This window comes from Anastrepha obliqua, chromosome 2, assembly GCF_027943255.1.
Source record: "Anastrepha obliqua isolate idAnaObli1 chromosome 2, idAnaObli1_1.0, whole genome shotgun sequence".
NCBI lineage: Eukaryota > Metazoa > Arthropoda > Insecta > Diptera > Tephritidae > Anastrepha > Anastrepha obliqua.
The window spans coordinates 11,981,663-11,994,407 of NC_072893.1; the positions used below are offsets into that span (position 1 = coordinate 11,981,663).

Here is a 12,745-nt window from a genome sequence, read left to right on the forward strand (position 1 = left end):
ACAGTGACTGAATTAAGCAAACGATTTAAAAAAATTAATCTTCTTCTATATTTTCGGCCTCTGTTATCGGATGCTGTGTAGCATAGTGCTGTTTAGCACTAGTAGACGCGCTCATAAATGTCTTATCAGTAATTTTTTGAAATATTTTTTTTCTTTTTTTTTTTAGCTAATATACATACAGACAGATAATCAAACATCCATATGTTCGTATAATAACAGCGATGGCCTTGACTTGTGCGGCCAAAGGCAAATGGCAGGTAATGCAATCCAGCATTAGGCTTATGATTTTTAGAAATTTGCTTTGCTGATAATAATTTTGCTATAAAATCTTCATTCACTGCAACAGTGCAGCAGTCTTTTGCAGACTCTTCGTTAACACCGATACAGAGACCATCAAATGAAGCTGACAATTTTGCTACTCTGCAGCTGTGTGGCGGCTCTTAGCGCCAGCAATGCTGAACCCCCAAGCTCGAAAGACAACTCTCGAAAATTATTGATGCAACAGAAGTTTCTGCTCGAAGTCTTGTGGCAAGTGCAGGAACCATTGGGGCCCGACTACTGTCAAGGCATCGAATACGTGGCTGATGAGGCGCTTTATGAGGTACTAAAATTTGCTAGTTGCTACTCAAAACCTATTGAAATGTATTAATTGTGTGCGTAAATGTTTTGTAGAAATATGACAGTGACATGCAACGCTTCGTAAAAGCAGTGCGCCACCAGCGCTTGCTGCCCAGGAGTGATTTCTTCAGCGCGCTAGTGCGCACGCATCACGCACAGGCGCTGGGACTATTCAAATTATTTTATTATGCCAAAGATTGGCAAACTTTCGAGCAGAATGTGTGTTGGGCGCGTGCGAATATCAATGCAGGCATGTTCGTGTACGCGCTCAATTTGGCCGTTACGCAACGCGTGGATTGTGTGCAGTTTAGCCTACCGCAAATCTACGAGATATTGCCACAGCATTTTTTCAACAGTCAGCTGGTTAATAAGGGTATGCGCTTTAGTGAGCGACAGTGGGAACGTGAGCAGGCAGTGACGAACGAAAGCGCCAACGTCTTGCAGGACTGGCTGCCATGGCAGTGGTGGAAGTTCATGGGGCTGTCCGATGAGCGTTGGTACAAAGACGAACAAAACTCGCATGCGGAGAAGGCTACGGAATTTAATGAGGTGATTAGTGGCATCACCAAATATTGGACGCCTGTAGACTATACGCGCGATATCTCGATGTTGAATCCAGAGTCACAACTTTCATACTTCTTCGAGGATGTGGATTTCAATCGCGCTTGGTATGACTTCCATCTCGAGTATGCACCGTTCCTCGATGAGCGCGAATTTCCGCTGTATGATAATAGGGCCGGTGAATTGTGGATTTATTACACACGTTTGATTATGGCTCACTACAATATGGAACGCCTGTCACACGGCATGGCGCCATGGGAGGATATGCTGCTTTCACTCTCACTAGCCACAGGCTACAATCCACAATTAGTAAGCTGGAATGGCTTAACATTCTGGCAACGCTACAATAATTGGGAGTTTGAGGACTACGGTTTTCCCGAAACTATCGATTTGGTGTTGCAATTAACAGATGAAATCTATAAATTGGGCGATACTGGCGCCTATTGGCATACGAATGGCACTTTGCTTAATTTTCATCAGCCTGAAATGCAGCAACATTTCTACAATATAATTCACGGAAATGTTAATGGTTTCCAACCGAAAGTGCATCAAACCTATTGGTATTACTCATTCATGTTTCTTGCCCAAGTCGACTATGACCAATTCAGTAAGGTTGGCCCCCATGTGTTGCTCAACCACGAGACGGCGCTACGTGATCCACTCTTCTACACGGTAATGAACTATAAAGTGCTGGATATGTGGCGAAGATATATCGTGCATTTACCCGCCTACACTGCCACAGATTTAGGCGCGGATGGTATTGAGTTGGTCAGCGTTCAAATGGATCCACTGGTCACCTACTTTGAGTATGCGGATTTCGATGTGAGTAATTTGTGGAGCGCGAAAGTTAATTTAACTGACTCGCATGCCGCTATTTATGCACGCCAACAACGTCTCACGCACAAACCTTTCCGCTACACACTGCACATACAGTCGAAAACCGCATCCAAAGTTATGGTTCAGTCTTTCCTCGCTCCTAAATACAATGAACGTGACGAGCTGATATCGCTTGAGAAAAATCGCGCAAATTTCCAAAACCTTGACAACTTTGTGGTTGATTTGCAAGTCGGCGACAATGCGGTGATGCGCCCGGAAAAATACGCTTTACCTGCGTCCAAACGCTGGTCCTTTAGTGAAATGTTTTTCATTATCGAGCACTGTTTGCAAAATGGTCTGGAATACCCAACGCACTTGAAACAACCTCAAAGCAGCTATTTTCGACGTTTGGATGTACCAAAGGGTAGACCTGAGGGTTTCCCCGTGGTACTTTTCTTCCTCGTTAGTCCGTATAGCGATGAGTCCCCAAGAGTATCCTACAGTTATCCTTTCGATCGTATGATCGAGAGCGAATCTGCCTTCCAAGTGCCGAATGCGCATTTCAAGGATGCGATGATCTATCACGTAGACCATAAGAAAAATGTCGAAGAATATGTGGTGCTATATGAGAATTTTGGAAAATTCGATGAGAACTACTGGAAATTGGATTAAGTGTAAGTGTAAAATTATTGTTGAAGAGGCCACTTGAATAAATGTTATATCTAGAGAAATGGTCGATCACCAAGATCATTTAGCCGCATGTAAAAAACATGAAATATTTCATTGAGAGTAGGACGATTATATTCGAATAAGCATTTGAAGTGTTGGTGATGGTGGTGAGTATTGGGCGGATCACCTTCACATATAGCCTTATTAGTAAGGGGACTTAGCGCTGCGACCTGAATGATCTACATATAATGCCCACTTCATGGACTCAAGAGATTTCACTAAACCCAAGTTATAATTTCGTTGAATAAGCTTTAAAACTTTTACTATTTTAATAAAAAAATAATTAGAAAAATAAGTGCCCGCCTTCTGTTAAGTGTTTCCTCCGAATGGCGGATCTTTTTTATGCGGGGCGACCGCTATTGTGGGGTTGGGGAATAAGTTCGTAGCGTTTTTACCGGAGACTTTTATTTAAACAAGAAACAACAGTTATATCAAAAAGTTAGTAAATTATATATTCTCCGCTGCTCTTTACAACCTCTTCCCAACTCTCAACCAATTGGTTGATGCCATTCCGCCAAAAATCGCCTGGTCTGGTATCAAAGAAGTTGTTGAGACAGTTTTTAAGGACCTATTTCTTATCGAAGGTAGCAATTCACACGCTTCATATGGTTTGATAGGGAGCGAAAAAGATGGTAAACGGCCGGTGCAAGGTGCGGAGAATGTGTCGGATGGTGAAGGACTTCGCATTCGAGCTCTTGGAGTTCGGCTTTGACGACTTGTGCCGACATGGGGACTTTCGTTGTAGTCAAGAAGTATGGTTTGACCATGTCGATCAGGTCTTTTCAGTCGAATAGCCTCATTCACGCGGTGTAACTGGGTAATGTAGAACTCCTGTTGGCTGTGGTATTATTTTCGAGCATTTTCCAGTGCACCCTGCCTTTCCAGTCCCACCAAACACATATCATGATCTTCTTTGTATGAAGATCCGACTTGACTCTCGGATTTGGTGTATCTTTTGGAGCGACCTAATCCTTCTTTGCTTCATATTTATGTATAGGCACCAATTCTCATCTCCGGTGACGATTAGGTACAAATAGCGCTGGTTGTGACTGCGTGTTGCTCGATGGCGGACGAAATACTTAGAAGCAATTTGAGGGCGACTTTCTTTGTTTTTTTTTTTTCGTTGAACTCGTGAGACACCTAGGCTCCTGTTATGATTGTAGTTCATTTTTCCTGCAAATTCACGACGGGTTTGGCGACCTTTCTCCTTCAAAAGTGCTTTGAGACGTTCTTCATCGAATTCGGAAAGCTTTCCACTGCGGGACGTTTCATCGCCATCAATGTCGCCATTTTTGAACTTTGCAAATCATTTTCGTGCTGAAACCTTCCCCATACGCCTCTGACACCTTCTCCATACAAGTTGCAAATGTCTGGGACTGCTGCGACAGCTTTTTGACCTCGATGAAAAGCAAAGATTGATTGTTGATTTTTGCCGCCGGCAAATTCCATTTCTCAAAACGAAAGTCTCAAAACAAATAAGAAATTAAATAACTCAAAAATACAATTGGCATACTTTTGTAGAGCAGAAAGATTTCTATCAAATGAATACTTACACTTTGTTAAACAGCAAACAATTCATTGAGAAATAAAAGAAAATATAAAAACGCTATGAACTTATTCTCCAACCGAATATAAAACACTTTTTTCTTCATTTTCGTGTTTCGTTCACCGAGTTTCGAATCTACGTACTCCGAATGGTAGTAACGCACCAACTCATTCGGCTGCGACGGCCGCCTATTACTCTTATTTATTGAGTTTATTTTCTCCGCTGAAGAGATATGCCTACCCAGGTTTTTGTGCGTCTCATACATCAGTGCTAGACGCGATGCCGGTACAGGTTTGGCGCTTTCATATTGCGTCTTATAGAGCTTTCAAGTTCGATTGGAGTATCGTCCCAGACAGGATTGGCATTTTTGCACTACTACTAAGTGGTGGTGTTTGAAACACCACTGAAGAAGTAGTGGACTCTGCCCAACCATGGCGATGTTTAGCTGATTAATTTTTGGAAACGAAAATTCAGTCAGCATAACTCGATAGCACTCGCCATTCACGGTAATGCCAGTTCCTTCCGCATTTGGAAAGCTTATTTCGAAAGAAATAAGAGCCGATGATGCCGCCAGTGAGCTATGAACTTCGCGAACAGATTTTTTTTTTTTTTTTCAAAGTAAATTTTCACATCAGCGTTGTTTTGGTGTTAAACAATCCATGATGACAGGCCAAAAATTCCATTGTACTCAAAGCTCTGGAAGGTGTAAGGAGAGATAGAAAAGGACAGAAGTAATAGAACGAAAGAGATAAGAAAGAATAGAATAGAGACAGAGACAGAGACGGAGGCGGAGGCGGAAACGGAAACGGAAACGGAAACGGAAACGGAAACGGAGACAGAGACGGCCACATAGACAGATTCTTTCGCAAACCTGAAAATATTCTCTCGTTTGAGAGAACGAATATTGCAGTTCTCATGACAGCAGAGCCCAAAAGTCGTAGCCTTCCTCTAGGAAATGCAGGGCACTCACAGCAAGACAGGCACTCTTGTAAGCAAGACAGGTAAATCGGGTCCTCAATGATTCCAATGGTGGTCAAATGCTACACCCTGTAATAGTACCGACCATCAACCGAAGAACAGATACTTCCAAGCTTGAAAGAAAAGTTTAATAGTTTTTGGCGCGGACTTGTCACCAAACTCTTTGCAGTTCGCTTTTTATATAAATTGCATACATAATCGCTGATCCAAGTCATGATTCCTACGGAACTGATTCCGATTATTGGCTCTGGTCTCTATTTCTTTTCCTTAAACTCCGTGGTGCTCTGGAACCCATATAAGTGTGAGCTTATTTCGTCTTGCAACAGAATTAAGCTTCTTCTTACATTCCGAGGTTTGCTTCGCATTCATCAATGTCTTGAGTGAAGCTTCACTGTCACTAAAGACTTCAATCTATTTCACGCTCCATCTGCTCTCATTCTGGCACTTTTAGAACGGCAGAAAAAAAGAAAAAAAGGAACAGAATAGATCACAAATTGAGATGTATGTCAGGATGACTTCGCTGTAGTTGCTAATATCATCAGGGATCTTTTTCTTCTTACTTTTCGCAACTGTCAATTTCCTGTGTCCTTTTAGTACCAGTTGAAAATCACTAAAGAAACTGGTGGATTACGAACTGACTTTCTATGAAACCAATAAAACTTTTAGTGCCTGCACAAAATTTACTCTTTTAAATATGTATGCGCAGGTATATGCAGGCATAAAAGTCAAGTGGGACAATGGGAAAAACAATATTAAGTGGCAATTTTTCATGCGACAAATGGCAGGAACAGGATGATAGAAGAGCAACGAGATTGAAAGAAGTAGTAATATAAATATATGTATGTATGCATATGTGTGTGTTTATAATAAAAGTTATAGAAAGAGAATGAAAAATGGTTAGAAAGAGTGGCGGAAAACGCCAAGAAGGGCCAAGTGCAAGAGAAAAAGGAAAAAAATGAAAAAGTTGTAAACAAGTATGTAGTAAATATAGGAAAAGGGGAAAATGAGAAAGGAGTAAGAAGAATAAGAAGAATATGGTGCCATAAACAAAGCACTGAATTAAAATTATTTCATTTATTTATTTCAAAATATGGCATTAATAATCTGACAGACTAGATTACATACTAAACCGTAAGTTAAATTAAACTAAGAGCACAACGATTCAATATTCAATTTAAATAGGAGCCGATGTGTTGAGAACTCAAAATTAGTTATTTCGGATTTTTATTAAACTCAGGAAAAGTTGCAAGCTGCAGAAAGGAATCAAACAGTCAAAAACACCAGAATCTTAAGGGAAAATTAAATCCTTACAATCTCACTAGCAATGCAAATAAATAATCGCCTTAATAACATCCAATCTACAAATTCAGATGCGCTTTCAACCTGATCCAACCAATCAAATGACAACAACATTAACAACTCTTACGCAGGAAACTATAGTCGAAAAATTCATTAATCCGAAAACCAAATAGATGACAGAAGAAATTTCACAGTTAGTAGATGAAGGCGGAGGCATAAATACAAAAATATTGATTTATACCGAGTGATAGGCCCGTAGGTGGGGTGGCTGTCGTAGCAACACCCTTAGACTTTACATAGGCCCATTGTGATAGCACTGCAACTTATCCTTACCCTATGGGTTCCTCTTCAATCCATCCCGTAGCTTTGATAAACGAGCAAAGCTTCGTTCGTTTTAGATGCGTAATGTCCGCTACATCGGTTAAAAATGCAAAAATGCCATGTCAAGAGTGCGGACCTTCTTTGTCGCTAAGCTTTCACTCTCACATAAATGGTGTCTGACTGTTTCCTCTTCTTCTGTGTTAAGGGGTAACACCACTGTACACGCGTAAAATAAACACGATTTTTAAAGAATTTTTTTGTATAGAAGGAAAGGGGAAACAATTACTCTGATTTGGGAAGTTATTACTTATATACTAAAATACAAAACTACAAAGTTTGATCGAGAAATTTTACAAAATGGCGGCATTGGAGACATTTTTGTAATGTGGTTTCTCTTGAAGGAGCTCCGCGGCACGCAGCACAGAGGGTGCAAATTTTAATCTGGAACAAAGAAACATATTTTTTCTTAATCTAGATAAGAATAGCTAGAGAAACACGTAGGGGATTTAAAAAATATTTATTTTTGTGGAATTAGCAAGCATTTGAAGGAAAAAACTCTATTTTGGACTAAAAAAATGGCACTTAAATAATTATAACAATCGTTTAAATTAATCTATCGAAAATCCCCTACCCTCTTCTCTTAAGAAGGTTATTATACAGACGTAGTGAAAAACCTGATTAAAAATATTTAGAATTGTTTGAGTTATGCTGCGTGCCAATTTCAGAAAACGTGTTTTGAGAAAAACGCGTTTAAAGTTTGGAAATTTGGAGAAGTCGTTAGGTAGCAGTCACTAAAGCTTGGTTAAAAGCTTAAAATATTTATGTAATAGACTTCGGTAACGTATAAAACTTTTTGTTTGTATTTTAAAAGGTTCAAAGAATGTTTTAAGCTTATAAAAAAAAAATAAATTTTTTGAAATTTCTACAGTGGTGTTACCCCTTAAGACAGCTTCTACAGAAATCAAAGTACGAGAGTCCAAACCTTCTAGCGTGACTGCCTACTAAACAATGGCCAGTTAATACCCCTATCATGTTTCTTATAGCTTCTCTGTTAAATCTTAACAAGCTTTTTGATCGACCGCTCTTCCATATCGTCCATGTCTGTCTGCTTAGTTCGCATGTTGAGAGGTTTTGCCAACTTGTATTTACCTCTCTGATGGTTTCCCTATCTAGGTATCAGCGTCTTATCCACTCGGAGGTCGAGCGTTGTACCAATTCGAGCAAGTTCATCTGCCTTGCAGTTCTCTGCTGTATTTCTGTGAACTGGCACCCAAATAAGGTGAGCTTTGTGGTATTTAGATACGTTATTTAGAAGTTTAAAATATTCTATGACCCTTTTGGACGAGGGTGTTTTAGATTCTAGTGCTTTTATTGCTGCTTGACTGTCCGAGTATAAGCAGACTTCATTTGTGGATAATATTCTCGTTTTTATTACCGTAAGTCCCTCTTTTATGGCAGTGACTTCCGCCTGAAATACACTGCAAAAATGATCACGTAGGCGAAAAGATTGGCTAACTCCAAGTTTATCGGAGTAAACCCCTCCACCTACTGTGTTGTCTAGTTTTGAGTCATCTGTATAGATGTTTATATCATTTTCTCTAACAATAAACCCGTTATCGCAATCCTCTTTGGAACGAAATACTCTGACGAAAGATTTATTTAAGTTGATATCCTTGGTCTTAGAGAAATCCGTTTTACTAGGAATGCAGGTATCCTCAATGGTGTGTTTGGAGTAGAGCGATTTTTCTTAATCTGAAAGCTCCCTTGGCAGCTGTTTGCTTGCCCAAATTCTCTATTGGTAATAGGTTAAGCATAATGTTTAGTGCCTTTGTGGGTGTGGTCCTCAGGGCCCCGCAGATGCAAAGACGGGCCATTCTTTGTACTTGTGCCACGATTTTTGTTTTATATATAACTTATCTAAAGCCGGCCACCATACTAGTGTACCGTATGTTAAGATTGGTCTTACAGCTTCTGTATAAAGCCAATATACGATAGATTGGGAGAGACTCCAACTTAGTCCTATTACCTGTTTACAAGAGTAGAGTGCTATTGTTGCTCTTTTTTCTTTATATTCAACATTTTACTTCCATCTTAGTTTTCTGTCGAGTATTAGACCTAAGTAGCGGGCCTCATCACTAAATGTGCTAGAGTCGGGGGAGCTATATTTGGAATTCTATGTTTCCTGGTAAATAAGATCGGTTCAGTTTTGTTGGGGTTGACGCTTAGCTCATTTGTTTTTGACCCGTTTTCAACCACGTTTAGTAAATCTTGCATAATTTCGCAAAGTGTATTGAAAATTTTCCCTCGACATATGCTACGACATGTTGTCCGAGTGATAAACAGAGAAATACGACGAAAAGTGCGCATAGCTAAAATTATTTTGATAGATGCCCAGTGTAAAGAAATTGAACATCTGCAAAAATTGCATAAATAACGACGATCTATACGAGAGGGGCAAAATTCAGCCAGTAGTTAACATGGTAAAACTGGGAAAGTGGAAATGGATTGGGCATACGCTTCGCAAGGAGGTAAATGCAATCTGGCGTCAAGCACTGAATTGGAGTCCACAAGGTGTGCGCAAGATTGTCTGTCCCAAAATATCTTGCAAGAGAACGGTATAGAAGGAAGTTGAAAAGTTAGAACAAAATTTGAATAAAATCTAGCTTCTTGCAAAAAACAGAACCGATGGAAGATGGAGGACAGATGGAGGTGTATTAGTGAGACCCTATGCTTCAATGGCAGAAAAAGAAACCGATGATGATGATGATGAAAAATTGCATGATGATATCAACACCCACAAAAAGCTGAAAGAATCCTGTGGGGTTTATCGCAAAAAACGACGTCACTATTGCTCAATGAGAATAATGAAAGAGCAACTCAAACAAGTTCAAAAAAACTGATATGGGAAAAATATGCAAGCAAATAGTTCCACCATAACCGAAAATTGCGTTCACCATCCACCAATACTAATATGTTCGGCTTGCCAATAACGTTAAAAAAGTAAAACAAGGCATCAAGCATTCCAAAGACAATAAAGCTAGAGGGCCAGATGAAATAAAGGGTTTTCCAATAAGAGGTGTTATTTTGATATTCAAAGAAAAATGCTATATAATAAAATCATCGGAAGTTTATTTCATTATAAAGAGGAAGGTATGCCGTTAATCGTGGAAAATAACATCAGGAAAATGACCACCATGACCACGCTTACAGGACAATATCCCTTTCATGAAATTTTCCATAACCGAATTTCAAAGTGGCTGCCCTATGTCCTCGATAGCCTCACGAATTCCATCTTTGAGGTTTTGAATCGACCCTGGGCTGTTGGCGTAGACCTTCTCTTTCACGTAGACCCACAGAAAAAAGTCACAAGGTGTTAAATCACGAGATCTCGGTGGCCAATTGTGATCACCTCTTCGAGAGAAAACACGGTCCGGAAACTTTTCCCATTAAATATCAATAAATAAAAAATAATTTATCATAAAAAATCGTTAATCATATCTCGATAGCGTTAAATAACACCTGTTATTGGAAAACCCTTAACTTATTTCTGTGAGGTATTTGAGTTGTAGATACAATGTGGCACAAAATTAATCACCCCATCGCACAGTGCGGCCGATTCCCGAAAAGCTGGCCAAAACTCAAAAAATTAAGTAATTGATTCAAAATTTCTTACTCGGGGGTTGTCGGGGTCGCTGATTACGAATTTGATCTTAAAATTTTGAAAATCCACCCCCTTTCACCCCTATTGGCCACCCCCTCACGTGAAATAGCGTATATTCTAGAACATAATCAAGATGCATGTAAATTTATATGTTTTCGGGGTCCCAAGGTAGCAAGTGGTAGCAGCTGAATCTTGTTTTATTCAGTAACTATTACCTTTAATAGGTTTCAAAGCAGCATATGACGGCGTTGTATTACTATATAGTTTGAAAAGTCAAATTTTATAAAAAAAATTGCAAAAAATGTATCTACGTATTGCTGCAGCTAAAAATTGTGTGTCGAGGTATTGATATGTACTAAAGATTTCTCGTAGTTTACTAACCTTCCGAAGATGATTCCATTTGGTTTTGTTCAATTTACTCCATTACAAAATCTTTCAAATGTGTACAACTTTCACTATTCATCGACAGTAATACGATGCTCAAAGGCCACGTTGCCACTGAAAATACAGAGGATACTTAGGGTACAGGACGTTGCTATGAACGGTTTTCACTACTCAAGGCATTACTGTAGCCAACCCAAAGACAAAAAAACTCTATCTAGAAACTTTTTTTTCGACTTTTGGCCAGCTTTTTGGGAATCGGCCGCACTGTGCATCGGAAGATTTATAACTTTTGCCAATGCCGTCGTACATTAGTCATATTTGACAGTTGTTATTGAGAAATAAAATTGGATGACTAATTTTGCGCCACCCTGTACTATACAAATTATATTAGTCCAAGGGGATAAGTTGTATTTTAGCGCGAGAGCAACAAATCTCGTCAAAAAAGTTGAGCCATTTTAATATGGCAGCTGCAAAATAATTGGCTATGCAAAGACAATTTCGATCTGAATGTCATTACAAGGCAACAACATTCACGCTCTTTGCATTTCAACTAGACAAAATCTTTATGCACATCTGCTCAAGGCAAATTTAAATGGTTCCATGCAAAGTTAAAGAAAGCAAGAAATAGCAAAAACTAATGAATTGTAAATTGACTGAAAAATGGAAAAACCCCGAAAAGAAATTGGGGAAAAGTGCCAAAAATCTCAACGAAAAACCTACAATAGAAAAATACAAATATTTACTAAGCTATTTGTAGCCCATTCACACGTCCCGAGCGGCTTGGCAACGCGCTGGCACTCAATGCGAACAATAGAGGGAAAATGTAACGCTCTTCACACACACACACACATGCACACTTGTGTTTGTGTAAGTATAAAGAAGTCAATGACAATAACCTCAACCAGCAGCCAGCAGCAAACCGCATTGAGAATAACAACAATAAATGCAATGTAAACAATAATAACGTGTCGTGTCACTAAACACGTTTTGTCGCTGGCATAAAAACAGCGCCGAGTTTCGAAGCCGGATTGAGGAATCGGTGGGAGCGTGTACTTGTGTGTATGTGGGATGTGTGTGTGTGCGCAACATGGCAACATGGCATCTGTTGTTTGGCATCTGCAAATTGGTGTCAATGACTTGGCAAACAACCGAAAAAGGCGTGTGTGTCGAGTGCGTGTATGTATGTGTGTGTGTATGTGTAAGTGGGAGGGAGAAAATAGGCACACGCACACATCCATACAACAAAAAACATTTATATGCAGTCGTATTGTATGTGTGAGTGTGTGTCACTTTGCTTCCTGTGCTAATTTTTCTTGACTTTTGTTTTTGTTCGGTTGTTAGTTTTATTGGCCTAAATGGCATTTGCTTAATTGTTTAACCAAATGGAAACAGAAGCTATTGCAAACAAGCAAACCCAAATTTTTATAAAATATATTCATACCCGGCAGGGAAAGGCGTAATCGGCTTTTTGTGAATTTTGAACACTGACCAATTCGCATTTTTTCTCTTTTCCAAGCATGAAATTCGTGGACCTTGAGCTGCGAATTTCTAGTTAATTATTTCTCTACTGTTGTTGTTGTACTTTTTTTTATTACACATCTTACACCATTTCTAATAATGAACTACAAAGTGTAACAGAGCTTAAGCGTCTGGGTTTTATTCGATAAGAAATTCCAGCGCACAACCAGCTATCCTGGAATGCTTCTCACGTTAGCTCACTCCTGAACGGGTGTTCGGAAGCTACCCAGAGAATACTTGGGCTAATCCTGGAAGTTGTGAGCTGCTTGAACTTTATGCAGTAGAATCGTCCTGGCCACTCCCAAGTGAATGGC

At 39.6% G+C, this 12,745-nt stretch overlaps 1 protein-coding gene across 1 annotated transcript; it reads left to right on the top strand.

Annotated features, from left to right (window-relative positions):
* The first annotated feature begins 375 nt into the window (after positions 1-375).
* Positions 376-3,019, top strand: LOC129239118 (larval serum protein 1 beta chain-like). Its single transcript, XM_054874423.1, has 2 exons — positions 376-601; positions 673-3,019. Exons 1-2 carry the CDS (start codon positions 398-400, stop codon positions 2,665-2,667), a joined length of 2,199 nt encoding a protein of 732 aa, XP_054730398.1. The 5' UTR covers positions 376-397; the 3' UTR covers positions 2,668-3,019.
* Positions 3,020-12,745: the final 9,726 nt, after the last annotated feature.